This window comes from Alosa alosa, chromosome 11 (genome assembly GCF_017589495.1).
Source record: "Alosa alosa isolate M-15738 ecotype Scorff River chromosome 11, AALO_Geno_1.1, whole genome shotgun sequence".
NCBI lineage: Eukaryota > Metazoa > Chordata > Actinopteri > Clupeiformes > Clupeidae > Alosa > Alosa alosa.
In genome coordinates, this window is record NC_063199.1 from 7575871 (window position 1) to 7595901 (window position 20031).

The 20031-nt window shown below is 43.9% G+C and overlaps 2 protein-coding genes across 9 annotated transcripts in view; one reads left to right on the forward strand and one right to left on the reverse strand.

The window, feature by feature from the left end:
- Positions 1 to 14757, forward strand: sergef (secretion regulating guanine nucleotide exchange factor). 5 transcript variants are annotated; one of them, XM_048256373.1, is made up of 12 exons: positions 1 to 110; positions 279 to 411; positions 650 to 799; positions 912 to 1006; positions 1213 to 1273; positions 1450 to 1563; positions 2502 to 2564; positions 2879 to 3037; positions 3438 to 3604; positions 8142 to 8178; positions 12852 to 13061; positions 14627 to 14757. In XM_048256373.1, the coding sequence occupies exons 1-12, from the start codon at positions 6 to 8 to the stop codon at positions 14755 to 14757; spliced, it is 1425 nt and encodes a 474-aa protein (XP_048112330.1). In that variant the 5' UTR covers positions 1 to 5. The 5 variants fall into 5 exon arrangements, with proteins under 5 accessions (XP_048112330.1, XP_048112331.1, XP_048112332.1 ...); XM_048256374.1 differs by having other exon boundaries at positions 2882 to 3037; XM_048256375.1 differs by lacking the exon at positions 1450 to 1563.
- kcnc1b (potassium voltage-gated channel, Shaw-related subfamily, member 1b) overlaps positions 14567 to 20031 on the reverse strand; it is an 18685-nt gene continuing 13220 nt past the window's right edge. For 2 of the 4 annotated variants that reach the window (XM_048256370.1, XM_048256368.1), the window contains one exon: positions 14567 to 16844. In XM_048256370.1, the coding sequence (XP_048112327.1) occupies positions 16735 to 16844 (110 nt within the window). In that variant the 3' untranslated portion in view covers positions 14567 to 16734. Of the gene's footprint in view, positions 16845 to 17745; positions 19273 to 20031 lie in introns of those variants that run through there. The other 2 variants (XM_048256369.1, XM_048256367.1) reach the window with 1 other exon arrangement.

Genomic DNA, 20031 nt, shown 5'->3' on the forward strand with positions numbered 1-20031 from the left:
TTTTCATGACTGCGCCCGAGCCCTGCGCCCACAAGCCACATGCAACTAACCATGCACCTCGCCTGCAACCCATGGACACATACACAACAAAATGCAGGTTGTACACGTGGGTACGTTTGATTTAAGATGAGTAGCCGTCTGTGTAAGTCACTTCATTTTCGGAATTAGCATGTCATAGTACCTAACTTTCTATATTAGTTTAAAAAGTTGACATTGGCTACCTCCAGACTCTTTCTTCTTGCCTGTGCTCTGTGAATATAAGGGAACTCTGGTTTTAGGGCGCAAACAGTTATGGGCAGTTGGGACAGGGAAACACCGAAGACCTGGCGGATCCGCAACATACTGAATCGTCTCTTTTAAAGGGCGTGATTTGCATCACTGGTGGAGGTGGGCACTCAGCTCTCATAACAGGTAGGCTTAGCAATCTTATTATGGACTCAGAGCTTGCAAAGGCAGAAATCATTTTGTAGAGAATACACGAGATAGTGATTAAATGATTTAAAGGCCATTTGCAATCATGACAATGTATCCACAAAGCTTGTGTTTCCCACTTTTATGGTTTCATTAATTGATGAGGCAATTCTCCCTCCCTCCCTGATGAGGCAATTCTCCCTCCAGCTTGTCAGTAATGTTGTGCTGGTGTCCATAGATTCCGGTTCGCTGCTAGTTTGCGGACAGAACCACAAAGGACAGCTTGGCCTGGGTCACACCACGGAGGTGTTGACTTTTGTTCCCCTCTCTCTCTCAAGCCCTGTTCAGCAGGTGTGCTGCGGCTGGGATTCCACCCTCTTTCTCACTGGTAATGAATTAACCTCCTGTAGTACCCTCTGTAGTACTCTGCCGGTTTCTGTTATGAGTCGCCAAATGAATTCTGATGATGTCTGACCGTGGCAATGGGTTATCTTTCTCAGACAGTGGCCAGGTGCTGTCGTGCGGCTCCAATGCGTTCGGCCAACTGGGAGTGTCTCTGCAGGTGCCCTATTCTGCGGAGCCTCTGCCAGTCCAGGTGGGCACAGACAGCAGATGAATGAGTCTGCAAGTTTCAAACAGCATGGCTCTTTGTCCCTGAAACAACATGTTGACCTATATCAACAGACATGTATTTTTATGTTTTCTTGACAATTTGCTGATAATGGTTTTTAGTAAATGGGAATGGTAATGTTCATATACCGTAGTTAAGGCCTAAAACATTGTTTTGCGTTCTTTCTGTAGTCTCTGCACGAGCCTGTCATCAGTATAGCAGCTGGACTCAGACATGCCCTGGCTGTGACATGTAAGTAAGGCCTACACATGACGTGGCTACTTTGTTATACACCTCATAGTACTTTTCTTGTCTGTGTCTGTGTACATTAACCTCTCCCTTTCCCTCTCCCAACATTAACTGTTTATTATAACTGTGTGTGTGTGTGTGTGCGTGTGTGTGTGCGCGTGTGTGTGTGCGTTCTTTAGGCAGTGGTGGTGTGTATCAGTGGGGTAAAGGGATGCACAGTCAGGCCAAACGATGTAGACATGACACTGTGTTACCGTCTTACCTGTCTTCTAAAGAGCCTTGTAAAGTTCCAGGTATACACACACACACACACACACACACACACACGTATGCACATTAAGAATCATATGTATTTGCACTGGGACTCACACACGATAAGCTCACACACAATTTGTCAACAGTGTTGTATGATGTACAGCAGCGGTTCCCAAACTTTTTTCCCCGCGGACCACCTTCTACATCCTGACTCGGCTCGCGTACCCCCACCATCCAACACATAAAAAAGTAACACATTCTATTGACGCATGATGACAAAATCAAAATGTGCAACTGGTCTATGAGCTCTCACGCAAAAAAAACAGTGTGGAGAACCACATTAGAATGGTTAGGTAGCATCTCACTGCAGACCACGCACTGTGGCTTTGGGCAGTCTGTCTCCCAATCCACGTGAAGCCTAGGCCTATATGCCTCATCATACCTTCGTTTTCTTCGCAGAGTCTTCTCTGTCTCGTTCTTTCTTTTATCCTCCTGCGCTCCTCCTCCGCCTTCATCAGTCTGCCCCCCATCCCATCGTTACCTGTGTCCTGCTCTGTTTCTCTCGCTTCTCCTCTTTGATCACTTTAATTAGGCCTTTTGGACAGTGTCCCTGTTTTTAGCCAGTTTTCCATGTTTACGCAGCCTTCTACCTTGCCTATACTTCAACGAAACTAACGCGCCAGATATTCTGGCTGCCCGCAGGAAATCACGTGTATTGTGTGTAGCTTATTTTGAATGAATACATAGCCTATTATAGAGTTTACAAATGATTTCCTTTAATTTCACGGTTCCATATCATTATAACCCGATTCGAAATTATGTATTATTTATGAATTAATTAATTAGATTATTAATTAATTAATTAATCATTTTAACTCCTTTCCGCCATTGCCCTTTTCATCTCGCGTACCCTCTAGTGGCAGCTCGCATACCACAGTTTGGGAATCCCTGATGTACAGTATGTCTTACTTCTTAGGTCTGGATCTTGTGACCTCTGTAAAAGTAGCTGCAGGCTCCACCCATTCTGCATGTCTCACAGGTGAGTAACTTTATGACGTAACTGATTATGCCTCATTGCAGTGTACTGACGTCTGTGGGGGTATAACAGGCATGACCCCACCAATTCACAGTCATTTGTCATCACACGCATTTGACCAGTTTGTCATTTAGCATTATATCCTTGCCATACTTGGTTGTGCTTAGCTTATAATTCATCATTTGAAAATGATTTATTTTCTTGAACTTGATGTTTCTTGACTTGAAAACCAAACTCTTTTTTTATCCAAATGATGGATATATCAGAACATATATCTTGTTTATGTAATGTCGGGTTGGTGTTGTGTGGTGTTTTAGCAGGGGGAGATGTCTTCCTGTGGGGCAGTAATAAGTACGGACAGCTGGGACATGCTGACTCATTTCTGCCCCTTCCTGTGGCCTTAGACCACTCACTGTTCAATGGAGAGAGTGTTATTCACATTCACAGTGGCTGGACACATCTCATAGCCTCAACTGGTAAGACAGAAGCGCGCACACACACACACACACACACACACACACACACACACACACACACATACACAAATTTAGTAACATTCAAGCTGCAATGTGAAAGGAGACTAGAATAGCAATAAGGAGACCTTAGAGCAACACAACACATAATTATATGTATATGTATATGTATATATGTATATATCAATTGGCTGTTGTCATTGCCTATAATTTTACACAGGCAAAATTACACCTGCTGATATATGTGACTTAAAATAAATTTGGAGTGGTGGTGTAATAGAATCACCTTTATAATATGACTGTGACTATGACTGTGACTGTCATATGACTCTTTAGGGCTTCAATGTTGTTTGTGTACTTCATTCAGGACCATATGAGTCATATTACTTTTATCCTCGTTTAGAGAGTGGCCGTGTCTTCACCTGGGGAAGAGCCTGTTATGGGCAGCTTGGCAGACCGGTGCCAGCCAATGAGGGCACAGACCTGGGCCGAGATGCAGCTCAGACAGGAAGCTCACTTAGGCCACACAGTGTTCCCACAGAGATCTCTCATCTCGCTGGAGCATCACAGGTGAGTAGATGATTCGCACAGTGTTGCAGACAGTGGACCTTACAAACAACAAACCACACACACACAGTGTGAGGCATGTCTTTAATGCTAGTTGTAGAATGGATAGAAGTAAGTGCAACACACACACACACACACACACACACACACACACACACACACACACACACAGGGGTTACATCAGCTGGGCAGTACCTGTAGTACTGTAGGGTTTTCTGCGGGAAATAGTGATAGCTATAAGATAACCATATTTTAACACTTGCGCATTTCTTGAGGTTGACTGTTGTGAATAGATTGATTGATGTAGTCTGTAAGATGTCCACAAGGGGTCAGTATCAGACAAAATGTTGTCATTGGAAGCAAGCTATAGTCCGTAAAAACCTGGAAAGAAAGACATGCAAGAAAGAAAAACAAGGCAGTGTACTGGCTGAGGTATCGTGAGCATGTTATTTGTTATTTGTGTTCTGAATTTACCACATTATGTGCGCTGGTTAAGTGATAAGTGTGTGTGTGGCTCAGGTAGAGATATTGTGGGAGGGAATGTCTAGACACCATTCTGAGTTCACTGTCCTTACTGCAGCCTGCGGAAACCAGACCTGACAGAGTGCGGTGATCTCAGACAAATGTGTCTTTGCCTATCAGAGTAGGGTCTATGCTATTTGGATATGTTACACACACCCGTGCACACATACGCACACATACACACACACACACACACACACACACACACACAGAAAAGACAAACAGTTCTCTAATCATCTCATCAGTAGTAACAGCAGAAGACTCGGCAGATTTACCCGAGAGACATCGTCATCGTGACAGTGTATATATGTGTGTGAGTAAGGACGTTGTGTTGAGTTTGCATGTGTGTTTGAGAGAGATAATGTTTTGAGTTTCCTGCTGTCTGAGAGAGAGAGAGAGAGAGAGAGAGAGAGAGAGAGCTTTGGCTGGTGAGAGGGCCATTTCCTCTGCAGCTCTCCCCGGTGTGTTGACATGAGGATGCAGAGGGCCAGACAGGAGAGCAGAGCAGGGGCCACTGGAGCACTGGGACTGGAGGATGCTGGTCAGGAAAAGCACTCCTCTCTCTGCCTGCGGAGTGCTGAGGTGACACATTCTCTCCTGGCCTCCACAGGACTGGCCCTCTCCCTCTCCCTCCATAGCGGTGGGTTCAGGAAACAGGCCTGGCCTCGGGGTGGCCCTGGTTTGGAATGGACTCACCTTGGAGACTCTCACTCACCTGATATGAGAGCAATTAGGTCTTTTAGAGAGAACGAATGAGATGGATCTGGAGAGGATCTGCCAGATCAGGGTTAAATCAGAACTAGATCAGGACTTAATCAGGACCAGATCAGAACTAAATCAGAACTATATCAGGACTAAATCAAAACTAAATCGGGACCAGATCAGGACTAGATCATGGCCAGAACGGAGCCATGTGAGGGTCAGATCAAGATCAGATCAGAGTTGTAGTGTCCAGTTGTCTGGACCAAGTGCAGGGGAAATGTCTGTCTACCTTGCCCTCCCTGACTGGTGTGTTGGGTACTGGCCGCTTCTCTGTCTGTTTTTCCTGTGGGTTTCTGCTTGTGCGTCAGACTGGAAGGGCTGAGTCACGATGCATCATAATGCATGATGTGATGCTTTCACACTTACACACCATACGCAAGCACCATAGAAAGAAATCGATAGAAATCCTATCAATGAAACGACTGATTCAGCACCATTTATGGAAGACAGGAAACATTTACTCAAGGTATTTGTAGACTAGAGGCACGGCTCTGCATTTCTACATTATCTCCTTGTTAAGGAATGTCTCCATTAGTCCCCTGTGAGTGCCAGCTTCAGCTGTAGTGGGTGTCCCGAGTGCTCAGGTGCCCTCGCTGCCAGCCTGTTGATAGCGAAGACAGATGGCAAGCTTAAGATGCGGGCACAGGAGCATCAGGAGCAAGGCACTACTACCAGTCCCATCCCAAACATAGATATTGGTGGGCTTTGGTGTGTGTGTGTGTGTGTGTGTTTGTGTGTGTCTGTAACACCACGCCAAAGGTCACTCAAAATTCCATCTACAGAATACCCCTTCAATGAACATCACACACTCACACACACACACACACACACTCACACACATGTTAGTGGTATAGATATTGCCTCATGCACCTACATCTGCACACACACATGCTCAATCACATTTATGTGCGCACACACACACACACATGCGTGCGCGCGCACGTCTCCCAGGCCCATTGACGTGTTGTGAGTGTCGTGTTTCCCCATTACGTATTTATGATGTGTTGTGCTGAGCAGGGAGGCAGAGCTGCCTAAAGAGGTGATCTGTCACACACACACACACACACACACACACACACACACACACACACACTAATGTGGTGTGTGAGGCCTCCTCTGTCAGCAGTAGCAGCATTGGCCTCGTGAAACTCCGTGGACAAATACAGGGGCCACTAAAGAGGTCATACATATCTGACCCCACACTTAATGTGATTTATGGTCTGCGCCTCTGGAGCAACAGCAATCTCTCTCTCTCTCTCTCTCCCTCTGTCTCTCTCTCTCTCTCTCTCTCCTTCTGTCCCTTTGCCATCCGACCTCTTTCTGACCATCTCTGTGTCTCCCTCTCTCCTTTCTTTCTTGCACTCTCTCTGTCCCTCTATCTCAGAACACCATGCCACAATTTCTCTTCTTATCTCTTTGTTTCTCACTCCATCTTGCCATCTTTCCTTCATTCTCTCTTTCTGAACATACCCCCCACCCTCTCTCTCTCACTCTTTCTCGCATGCATGTGCTCATTCTCCCTTTCTTCGACTGCATGCACATCTTTCTGTTTGCCCTTCTCTGTTTCTCTTTCTCTCTCACTCTCTTTGTCACTCTTCATCTACACCAACTTGGAACTTCTAAATCAGTGGCCCACTTTTTCTTTAGAGGGTCAGCTCACTATGCCTGGCTGTAAGACAGGGCCAGAGACTCAGAGCATGTCAGTAACTGTAAATAGCTTAGTGCTGTGAACAACAGCAGTCTACCTTAGTTGAATATTAATCCATTACATTTAATCATAGGCTATTGCAGTCTAATACCATTGTTAGCTGTGTTTATTTTATATTGCCATCATGCCATATCAGTACAAAATGTATTTCAAAATGGAAATAGCTCAAATGACATAATACTAATAAAAAGACTTTAGCATTCCCAAAAGTATATTTTATTCAAAATGTGTGAACTCTGAACTCCTGTGTCTTTGCATACACAGCTCAAGTTGGGAACAAACAATATCCTACAAATAATTTAAAGTTTAAGAGTTTTAATAAGAGTTTTATGAAGTGCTGGGAAAAATATCTGAAATGACCACCATTCTAACTTTCACTCACCTGGTGAGAACTGTGTGAACTCGGCTGTCTTTGTATGAACATTTGAACAAGTGAATAAAGAATAGAAATACTTGTAGAATACTTTGGGCACTTATGCAGTCAGCATAGGCCTTTTTACATTGTTTGCAGATAGACTTACATTTTATTCCGTTTTCAATGGCAAACTCGAAACAGCACCAAAACAACCACCACGAAACAGCCACCCAAAATGAGGTGACGAGCCGTATCCAGCCCGCGGGCTGTAGTTTGGGGACCACTGATGTAGACTATCTCTCTCCACTCACTGGTCCACTTTGCCAAGCTTTCTGACCTTGACACAGATGATGTGAGGAGATTCAAGCCCCTCAGTTGAGTAGCTGACCATGGCATGTCATCACAACGGACAGGAATGTCCATAGAGGGGGGACTTTATAGTAGGATGTGGGAGTTTGTATGGTCATTTTATGTGACCGAGCTGACACAAGCATTGAATGAATCCATTGCAAGGCGCTCATTTTAGATAGATAGATAGATAGATAGATAGATAGATAGATAGATAGATAGATAGATACTTTATTGATCCCCAAGGGAAAATTCAATTCATTTTGTGACCCTCTCCCTCCTTTCTTTCTTCTCCAGTTTTGAAATATGTGTTGCCATTTTCCCTCAGTGACATACTGAGCAGAATATGACAGTGTTGGCACTTGGCAGAGATCATGTCTGGGTTGTCAATCATAGGCAGCTACAGAGATAGCATCTGTCTGTGGAATAGACCCTGGGCCTGGGTGGAGGCAATCTGGCAAGAGTACTTCATTTTAGGATTAAAGGATTGCAACCCCAAGGAACTTAAAGTGGGAAAAGTTTGTGAAGTAACTCAGGCGTTACCTGTACCTCTGGCCCATAGGGAGCTCTGGGTCCATCACGCTACTTCACGCATTCTACATACATGTATCTACAGATCGGAAATCACTCACAATGAAATAATTCCAACTTCTGTTTGTTTGTGTGTTCCACAGATACTTTATAAATGCTAATAAAAATGTTAATGAAATATTAAAAATTATGTTATATTTGGAGATAAAACACATGTATTGAATGCAAGTGGTTTGAATACAGTACATGATAACAAAAAAATTGTGCTATACATGCCTGCATAGTCACTGATACATGTTTCTATCACCTTTCAGATTGCCTGTGGATCTGAACACAATCTGGCTATTAAAGGTAAGTTTAGTCATGCTGTTTGCGTGTGTGTGTGTGTTTTTAACTTGCATGCATCAGAGAGAGGGAATGAGAGAGTATACTAGCAGGGTTCTTTGCATTGACTGCTGGGTCTGTGTATGCCAGACTTTTTGTTCTTTATTTGGGGCACACATATATCCCTGATGTCCGTGTGACTAATTGTGCCTTGCTTGGCTAACTGTGTCAGGCAGACCACACAGAGCAGCTCACCAGAGACCTGCTAGCAGCTTTAGGGTGTGACATGCCGTTTGCTCTTGATTATGGCAAGGACAGACACTTTTCCTCCCACCGTTCACTCCTCAAAATAAGGACAGAAATCGAGGACAGGGTGGATACAGCTTCATGCTTTTGAGTCTGTATCTGTCTGATTCCTCATAACCTGTTACTCAACCCACATGTTGAAGCATGTTGAGGGTTCTAACTATGGAACATGAATGGCATACTGCATACTACAAAATACATAATACATGCTGTACACACACAGATCAAGTATGCTTATGTTATAGTTGTGTTAAGTTAATTATGAATGAATTATGCAAGTAGAATACAGATATAATTCTTGACATTAAAATGCAGGGGATGTATGAACGTGTAATGGAAAGTGGTCTGTGTGTGTAAGTGATTGATTGAGGCTTTTAAGCATGACTGAAACCCAGGACATGCGGAGTTGTTTGTGTAACACACACACACACACACACACACACACACATAATCACATGCTTCAGTGAAGTTGAGCGTCAGAGCACACTTACACACAGCACATCACACACACATTCAGACACACAGACACAGACACAGACACAGACACACACACACGAAACATGAGCCATAAGCACCAGCTTAAGCTGATGCTCCAGAAAACAGGACCGTCCCAACCACAGGAGAGATGGAAGAGAGAGGGAGAAAATGTAAGGGGTGGGGGATGGGAGGGGTTTGTGTTTCACAGCAGACTCCCTGTTGCCTTGACAACACCTCCTGCGTGGCTCTCACCACGCTTGTGTGTCTCCAGTCCAAGGCGAGATTATGGAATGTGAGCAACGGCGGTGACATTGAGAAGAGAGGGAAAAAAAGATTCCCTTCTCTCTGTTTCTCTCTTCCTTTTTTTCCAAGGGTATGAAACAGCCCAATGTTTGTATTAAGATATATCACTCCAGCTTTAGAGACAGCAGCAACCCTATGCTTAAACTGTCAGCTAATCTCTCTCTGTGTGAAGCCTCGGAGGTTTTTGGTTGCTCGGATTATAGCCAGTAATGGGAATCTATCTGTCTGGAGCTCATTAGCTGATGTCTATCTGTCACTGGCATAATTAACCAAGCTGCTTCAGCAAGAGCATTGTCATTGTCACTGAAGGACATGTAGCAAATTCTCACAAATACTGTGAATATATGTGCAACTGAAAGGAAAATGTGTGTGTGTGCGTGTGTGTGAAGGATGAGAGAGAAAGAGAGAGTCTTAGTCTAGGAGTGTGTGTATGTTTTTTTCCCATGGCTGTCTGCCTGCCTTTGTGCAAAAAATAAAATGTGCACTGACGTTTCCGTGTGACATAAATCCATGCAATCATCTCGGCTGTGAAGCCTGGCATATCCGCTTGAAAGCGCTGGAAGGTGCATGCCTTGCAGAGCTTAAAACCCTGCACACGGCACACGCTACCCAGGGACTCCCAGATGAGAAACTGCCATCTCCTGAAGCCCCCCACTCCCCTCCCACCACCACCACCCTCGCTGTGGATCACGCTACCCTCTCTCAGTCTCGGCTTACCCTGTAAATATAGACCACCATGAATCATGCCTGTCCACAGACAATTCGACATATTAAATCAACCTTGGCAATGATCAGCATTGATTGAGAATGCTTTGTTGATGTATAAAGAGAACCAGGGGCTTGGTTAACTTGGGTGTTGGGTGTGTCATGCATGTTTTTGTCTGTTGCCATGATTTCCATTCGGGGGAACCTACATGAAATGGCATCGCTGAGATCAGAGTATTTTGGTTGACTCATCCAATCCCTGTCTTGGGCCTGGCGTAGCCCGTTCATGCATATGGGAATCACGCTGGAGTGATCTGGAGTGTTAAATCAGTCCTGAAGTCAGCCTTGTAGCATGACTCCTGAGTCATGAGCATCCTTTTACATGTGCGCGAACTTAAACAGAGAGTGCACATTCTAAAAATTTAAACAGAAAACTATTTTGAGCTGCTCCTAGTCTGCACACTGAGACCCCAACCCCCCTCACACACACACACGCACACTCACACAGACACGCATAAGTATAAGAGAGTTGAGTTGTGTTAAGCTTTTCATAGTTGGAAGTCATGTGACCCAGGCTGCTCATCTGGAAACAACTGAATAGCAAGGTGGCTAAACAGTAGTCAAAAATAAAGTTCAAAAGTTCACTCGTGACATAAGCAAAATGCAAGTCCCCGAGACAGTGCTGTACATATATGACCAACATCATAAAATAGCAAAACGTCTAGAGGGAGGTGCAGAGCTGCATTCAGTGATGTTCAGGCTGTGAGACGCACTTACAAAACAATGTCAAACTCAGCATTGCACTCACTTGTACCTTTAGCAAGACACCAGCCAAGTGTGATCTGCATAGAACAGACAGACATACTGTATACAGACGGATTAATCACACATCCAGATATTCAATGTTTTCACCTTAATGCATTAAATTGAACTGTTCTGTCTGTCTCATCATCTGTAGTCTGTGACTGAGACTTGGTGAGTACAGAGGCCAAGTGCTACACTGAGGCGGTTGATGACCCATCACTGTTTTAAATTTTTTTTGTTTACACTCACCCTAAGTAGACAGGAAAGAGAGAAGCATGACAAATTATTCCTCACTATTCTGGAATGTAATAAATAGTGCACATTCCAGGCTGCCTCTCTGAGACCCCACATGGTGTTTCTCTGTTTCCATGGGAACAGCTTTGCAATTCAACATGTCCATGAATAACAGAGAAGGTGTCAGAACGGTGAGTGAACATCAGCTCTCTTGCTTAACGTGTCTTGCTTGGCAGGGTGACCCCCCCACACACACACACACACACACACACTCTCTAATGAGGCTAAAACCTTAAAGCTTGAGAGGCCACCCACTGAAATCAAGTAAAGGACTGAGTAATGAGGACATAGGAAAGGGAGGTTTAGGAAATAAATTAAGGAGAAAAAGGCAGGACCACAGACATGCACACCAAAAACACATTCCTGAGTGGGAATGATAAAAAAAACAGCAAACCTTGCTGATGCCTAATTTTGGCAAAATGTAAATTGTAACATGGAAAAATATAAAAACAGTGGTGATGATGAAGAAAAGAGGAGAAACACTCACCCCAAAAAGAATGCAAGCTCCCTGCGGTTGCCATGACGACTAGACCTGTTATGTAATGTTGTTACAATGGCACGTGCCATTGTGAGGATGGTGACCTGGCTACACCTCCCAATACTGACCAGCACCACTGGCCTCAGCAACTGATCAGTGGTACATCAGTGTTTTGTTTATTTTTCTTTAACATTTTAATTATTTACATGTTTTCATGTTAATAAAAAAAAATTGTTTTGTCTGTGGTCTCTCGTTGTTATTATCGGCATTATTTCCTGATCATCCCTCCGGTGTTGCCAGAGTGGGACAGATAGCTGAGAGAGTCTAGCGTAGTCCATCTTCCTCACTTCTCTAGGCCTCTGGCACCGTGTTGAAACAAGTTACGCTCAATGACAGTCGTATTAAAAAATGATCAGGTGGAAATTATGAGAATATTAATAATTTGGTGTATTATGCCATCAAGGACATTTTTTCTTCCTGTATCTGATTCCTTCTTCAATTCGGGGTTGAATTATAACACACACACACACACACATACTGTACATGTGTGTGCGTGTGTGTGTGTGTGTATGTAAACATACTATTTTGAATGCATTTCATATGTTAGCAAGATGTAGAACAATTATCTTAAGATAGTAAACAGCTTTATTGGACATTATTTGACCTATTTCAACAACTGCTTTAGAGATGACCACCTTACACACAAAGGAGTGTTTTAGGTTTTTCTTGTTTTTGGTAGAGGAGTGTTTTGTGGTCATATAGTATGCATGCTTGCTGGCATACTGTTCTACACCAGCCTGCTGAGAACTTTCGCTGTGGGGACAGTAAAGACATTGGGATGATGTGAAGTGAACAATTAGTGCAGTTCAGACCAGTTCACTGCCAACGCGGCTCTAATGAACACGCACTAAGACACTGCATAGTTTTTTGGTCATTAATTGTCTGTTCGCCCATATTGATTGTGGGAGACCTTAATGAAGAGATGGGAAGACAAGCAAATAAGCCTGTTTTATAAGTCTTTGAATATGTGCCATGTTATTTCTTTTGACACCACCAAGCTGCAAGTTAATGCTATACCGCAAATTTAAAATGTAATTTCCATACAGAAGTGTCATACAGAGGTCTGGAACGTCCTTTTTTAAGCCTGCTGACGAAATGCTCTGCTCTTTCAGTTGCCCTCTCCTGACTAATGCATGTTGAATGAAGTTGGGATTTACAAAACCAATTTGTGTGTGTGTGTGTGTGTTTGTGTGCTCACTCTGGCTCCAGTATCTTCACTTGTGCCTCATATACCTCTTCCTGCAACCGTCTCCATGTTCTCTCTTTCTTCCAGGGGATTGTCTGTTCTCCTGGGGATGGAACGAGCATGGAATGTGTGGAGACGGATCCCTTTGTGACGTCATGCGCCCGCAGCCAATCCCTGCGCTCCGAGCCGCCAGGCCCGTGCTGATTGGCTGTGGAGCAGGACACTCCATGGCTCTGTGCTGTTTGAAGGACAGGGAGGTGGAGGACTGTGCTACTGCTTCTGCTGCTCAAGCTGAAGGTGAAAGCGTTTAAGGCACTCGCCTGCCCTTGCTGCTAACGCACAAATGGTCACATGAGAATGTGTGACTTAACACCCCCCCACACACACACACACACACACACACACACACTACAAGGACAAAGCCCTTCATGACTACATTTCAATATGAGTAAACATAGAGAGAATGAGATACCTTTAATTTGTTATACTCATGAGATTTACAATGTTTACTCTAAGCAATATTTTTAGTAGAGTGTTTATACACTGTGTGGCTTTGCTGCGGAGTCCCAGTGGAGAGGTGTAAATGGAGAGGGAGTGTATTTACTGCTCTCTGGCACTGGTGCTTTTTCAGCCCGTGCACATTAGATCATTACAGCATCGTACATGCCCCTGCTGTGGGACGTACTCCATCATGGTATAGGTTTATGGCTCTCAACATGATTGACCCCCATTGGGGCTGTCTCGCTGAGGGGACTGATGTCTAGACTCTTGACTCCTGACTATAGGATAAGCCCTGGCATTATGATCATATCACTCGACTGAATGGAACGTAAATTCAGGTGTCATGTTAAACCCTTTGTCAGTGTCTGCCTAGTACCATTAATAAAATAAATGGCTTTGGTTTATCATTTTGTGCCACTGTTAAAATGTATGTACAGTATCAGGATACCAATGAATATGCATGTGACTGGAACGGAGGAAGGATTACACAGACACTGTGGTCCTCCAGGCTTTACCACGTGTCTGAGCTCACCATCCTGGCTCTGCTTGAAGGCCTGCTGTGATTTGAGACACTTTTTCCACATGGCTAAATACCTTACGCTACACAAAAGCTGTGTTGGTGTGTGTCTGGCATGCCTTGTTTTGGATGGGTCACTGTGGGAGTTTGATGCGGAGCTCCAGGCAGAAGTACTCGGGTGTAAATCGCTGCCAGGGCAGGACGGGGCAGGCCCCCTTGTGTGTGCTGGGGGACAGGACAGGACAGGACAGGACAGTAGGCCAGCCGTGAAATATACCACCCTGGTTTTGACACAGCGTGACTTACTGATCTGGCCCACCGCCATTACTCACACAGCCTTCGCATCTCTGCTGAGGACGGCATCACTCTAAGGAGGCCATCTCTCTCTCTCTCTCTCTCCATTGGGGGGGATTCCCTGATCACTGACCACATTGCCCTGTCATATCACTTTAGATCACGTCACATCCTCACACAAGTGAGACAGACTTGAGGCACTGAGAGCCCTTGAAACCCATGTGACAGTGGCCATGCTAGTTCAGTGGCCATGCTAGTTCTTAAAGTCTCTTTCACGCTACTGTAAAATGAGTTGACTAAATAAAAATTGTCTTGAAAAGTGATTTGTCATGGAATGCTTGCTCAGGTATCCCTGTTGTGAAACAGTTTAATTCTGAGTAAGTGAGTCTGGTTCTGCTGTTATGATATCTGCTGTAGTGCAACCAGTGCAGTGTGGTGTGTATGTGGCGTGGCCTGAGTCTTCTTATGTACAATTACCCATAGTCAGAGGCAATGTGTATAGCATTTTATTAGTGTTTCTCATCATTTATTTTTTACTCATAATTCTCAGAAAAGAGACACAAAATATTGCCTGAACAACTCAACAAGTCAACTCAAACTACCAATGGAACAACACCATGGTTAGATACCAACACATTTGGCTGTTCAAGAAACACACATCGAAGACTTGTGGGAAAGTAATCACAGTAGGTATTGGGTATTTCCATTTCTGAAGTCGTGTGGTGTAGTTTTTTTCTTCACGTTTTCTATTTTGGCGTCAGTAGCTCGGTACCCTTAAGGATCTGATCGAATCTCAAGTAGTTCCCCCACCTCACGCCTGTGTTGACCAGGCACGGCGTAATCCTCCTCTGTTTGTGCTGTTAAAGGTTTCTGTTCAGTCTTTCCTTCCAAAATCTCCTTGGAAACATCCTGGAGGAGTTTTTTTTGGCAGTGTGTTTGCAGTGGTTGTTATCTCAGTGCTGGTCCCTAAGCGGTGTGTATAGGGGGTCACTTTTTTTCAAAACCAGAGGGGTATACTGCAAAGCAAGATTACTGATATTTGAGCCAAAAGCTAGAGCTGTGTTCAAATTGGACAAACAGAGGCAACAATTCGTGGCGAGCATGTTTTCTTTGATTGTTTAAATTTGAATGTTTTTTTTTTTGTGTCGACATCAAATCAAACATCAAATTGTTTGCTGTAAACTGTAAACAAAATTGGCAAACAATGAGGCACTCACCACACATGTTAGCCATTGTTTGACGAATTTGAAGTGCACTTTTCTGTTTAAGGCTCAACTTACAGCTCATCTGGCGTTGTAGCACTACAAATGCGGGCAAGGTTTTCAATGATTATAAGACACAGTGTTGGTTCCTCTTGTCTTTCATATTCTGCTCCGTGTTTTGCATTCGCCTGTACTGATCGTTGGAAACACTAATGAGGGAACGTGAGGACAGGTACATTTGCTTCAGACAAACCCTAAAAAAGGTGACACCTATAGTAGCTTGATATTATTATTAAACTTATACTGGCCTATCTATCACCCCAACCAAAGTCTCTTTGAAGGGTCCTACATGTTAAGATATGTGAAGCTATTCTAAGCTCAAAACCCTGTCTTAAGGACCTCAGAAGCATTCATGATGGACATATGTAGTGATCACTTACTGATGTTTGCAAAAGAATTCATGAAGCATTATCGGTTTACTGAGGTTCATGAGATATGATACTGAACTTTAAAAAGGTGTGATATGGCTCTTTTTTTAAATGGCCAGGTTGACTAAGATATTTAACAATATTTATGTTGAATTTGTGACCATGCTGAAATGGACTATGTTGTCTAGTGATGCACTCCATAGCTCTATGACTACTTTCTTACACCTATTTGGTGAAGACAACTGAGTTATTCTTTTCTTTTATTTCTAAATCATACTGGAATGTGAAAGTTTGCAGGTGCAAAAACTGCTAAAAGGCATTCATGATGCACCTACTGTGACAGCTGCCATAACCTAAAAATTAAAGGGTTTGTTATACCATTTTTTTCCCCGTTTTGTTGTTTGCAACCACATGAGGCGATGTCATTGTGCACATGGTGTCAGTGGGGCTGAGTGAGAGCATTACATCCGGTGTGAGTCGCCTTGGCAACATTGAGAATGGAAGCACATTGAATAAACAGAAAGGTGTCCTAGTTCCTCTAACAGAACAGAAATCACAGTCTGGGTACACACACCACAGTAGAGCACAGATGGGAGGAGAACAAAACATATTTACAACATTGACACGTGAAAACGCACACATTTGTTCACACACACACTCATACAGACACACACACACACACACACACATACATAAACACATACACACACACACAGACACACACACACACACACACACTGTTACACATACACACTGTAACACATACACACTAAAACATAGGCACTTTCACAGTACAACAGCACAAAAAAGCACTCCACTGTAACAGGGCTACTGTACGGCTAGACAACAATGTTTCATCTGCACTATCGCGGCTACATCTATGCTGAAATAGTCTCTGCCACACACACCCATGGGGAAGATGCTGATCTACTGTACACACACACACACACACAAACACACACACACACTGTCACACACACACACACATTCTCACTCACTCTCTCTCACACACACTATCTATAGCGTTCTCAGGTAGGTGATGTGGGCGTGTGGTTCATGCACATAGTGGTTGGCACACCATGATTCATGACACACACTGACTCTGTGGGCTGTCTGTTCCGGCGCCGCCGCTGCGACTCTAAAACACATAGAGGAGAGAACAGCAACAGCAACAAGGAAAAATCATATTAATACACGACCAACGCAAGGAACGAAGAAGAAGAAGAAAGGCACTGATCAAGAACACCTACAACAACAACAACAACAACAACAACAACTACAAAAACCAAACAAAACAAAACAGGTAGATGCTCTCTGCCTTGGAAGTAAAGGGGAGGGGAATGGGGGGGGGGGTCATAGACACAGCCCTCCCCAGTAACAGGTCCATGCACAGGGGTCACATTTTGCCATGCGTTTGTGTTTAGTCCATGCAGTGCAGAGCAGGTAGTGGTCACGTGGTCACCAGCAAGGCCGTGTGTGCACGGACATACACATGCATTCACGTGTGCTTACACACTGCACACAAACGCTTACACACATACACACACACATACGTACACATACATTGAATACAGGGATGGCAAGCTGACATGCAGCTTCCGCATGGGTGTGAAGTCATTTAGGCTGTTAGTCAAACTTGTTTTGTATGTGTGTGTGTGTGTGTGGTGTGTTGTGTGCCATGCCGATGCAGTGTGTAGCAGGGTTTGTGGGTTCGTGCCTGGTTCCAAACATCCAATCAGCTTTCAAGTATAGTCTCTCTTTGACCTTAACCAGCCCTATCTGCCTGACCTCCTGTGCAACTGTCTGTAATGGCACTGTATGTGATGGGATCAATTAGGACAGTTAAACACATTTACTCAACGGATTCAGACGACCCTCACAGTAGCATGTTGCTATGGGGATGGCACAGGTCAAAGAGAGGTTTAAGGTCATGTGTTGCTCAGTTTCTTGGTAACACAGGTAGGGGAATAAAGGTTTGTATGTGTTTGTCTGTGTGTGTGTATGCATATTCTGTTAAATAAAAACAGAGGCTAAACAGATTGAGTACAAAAATTTATTTCATGCAGGATATTATTTACATAGTTAGTTATTTGCATACTTTTTGTTCGCATACAAGTGCATGCATTTACCTTTCCCCAAGGTACCCAAAGGTATTAATAGTTTTTCAAGAGTTTGTTTTTATCCATGAAATATACTGCATATAGATACATATATAAATGTTTATATATAATGCTGTATTAGCATATGTTATATTTGTCAATTTAGTATTTGAACACTATTGTGTAATGAGTTACATTTTCAAGATTCCACAAATATCTACACTAAATTCAATTATATTCACAGTATGAAACGGAAGTTAAGAAAAATAAACGTTTAACTTTACACAGAATGAAAATGCTTTCATTTTTTCGGCTGTTAAGCTAACTTTATGCTTGAAAAATAACATGCTCAGGTAGAGTTTCATACTGATGGTAAAGTGCTTTACTGAATGATGCTCTCAAAACAAAATAATGCCACGTGGTTTTGACCACTGCTACTACTGATGGCCCTATGATGACTCATGCACATTAGACATTTGGGGAAAGGCAAATAAAATGACAGCAAATAAAACATTTGCATCGCTACAGATGATGCCATATTTTTATCTGCCTCAGATAAGTATCAAGAAGCTTTGGATGGAAGGAGAATGTTCGCACATTTCTTTTTTTACTAAAAGACTTACATTTTTTTTCTCAAGATAGTTCCCATGCAAGACATGCAAATGCAAATGGACTTTTTTTAGTCATTTTAATGTTCATGATACTTATAACACTAGTATTGTGAACAGCGATAGTCTTCTAACTCAGTTGCTTATGAACTAAACTTGGTGAGACCATTGACATGGGCGTTCACTAGTCTTTTCCTAATGGAAACTAACTGCACAAGACGCAAAACCACTGGCTCAAAAACGAATGGCAACGCAAGTTCAGGATTGCTTTTAGACTAAAAGCAACAAAGAATGAAGGAGGATAGGTCCTGAAAGAAAGAGAGGAGGATGAAGGAGAGGAAGAAAAGCAATGGCAAGAGGTAGAGAGCTGAAAAAGAGTTAAGATAGAGAGAGGAGGGTTGAGTTGACTTGTGATACTTGAAATGAGCAGGATCCTCAGTGTGACTTCAGGCCTGAGCGGCCATTTTGGTCCTGCATGTGAGTGGAGTCTCTTCCCAGTGCTACAGGATGGATGAGATGGGGGGTGGGGGGTTGGGTTGTAGGGCTGCCGTTCGGGTCCTGCTTGTCTGAGTTTCCCCCCCAATGCTACAGGATTGAGACTGTCCTCAGTGCTACAGGATGGATGGAAATGGCGGGGGATGGGAAGTGGGGCGGCCATTCGGGTTTTCTGCTTGTCTGAGTTTCCCCTTAGTGCTACAGGATTGAGACTGTCCTCAGTACTACAGGATGGATGGGATGGGGGAGTGGGAGGGCTGCATGAGACAGGGGGGGCTGCAGGGGAGGGCGGAGACTGAGGACACTCCCAGCGAGCCGGAGGCCATGCCGGACATGCTGCTATGGCTCCAGGGCCTTTCACAACCTTCACACGAGGAGAGAAAGAGGGCGTTCAGTACACCACACCACAGCATCCTCAGCTACCTGTGTCTCTGTGTGAGAGGCACGAGAGTGGTGGTAAGTCTGTGTGTGTGTGTATGTGTGTGTGTGTGTGTGTGTGTGTGTCTGTGTGTGTTTCGTGTGTATTTCCAGCCCTGATCTGATGTCTCGGCTGAGTAGCATGTGTGAGTAGCATAATAGCATGGTGGTCCGTCATGCACGCTATGAACTAGACTGCCTACTACAGCATGCATGAGGAGGTTGCTAGGTGGCGCTGGTGTTCCAGTGGCATTCCGAAGGTTAGCACAACTATAGGAGACACACAAGGACAAAGCCAGCATCTCAGCTGCCTGCCTGCTCTCCCTAGCACTTAGCCCTTGGAGATCTCCCTGCTCTAGTCTGCTGCTAAGCTAAGCTAACTATTTCATTTGTGAAGGGCACTACTCTGCTGTTATGTAGGATGGGTATTTAGGCTACTACCTAATGTGACTAATTTCTATTGTTTGTGTGCCTGGTGCATTTGAAGTAACTGTGTCGTGTGACTGCGTCCTGTGTTGTACCTTGTGTGTTTGATGCTTTTGGTAGTCTTCTCGATGTTGTCTTTTCTGTCTGATTTTTGTCTTTGATTTGATTTCTGATTGCCCTATGATGTTGACCTCTAAGAATTGTCTAGCGTGACTGGCTGAGTCCTTCGTCATGTGACCACATGCCTCATGTCCCATGCTGCATTAGTGCGGTACACCAC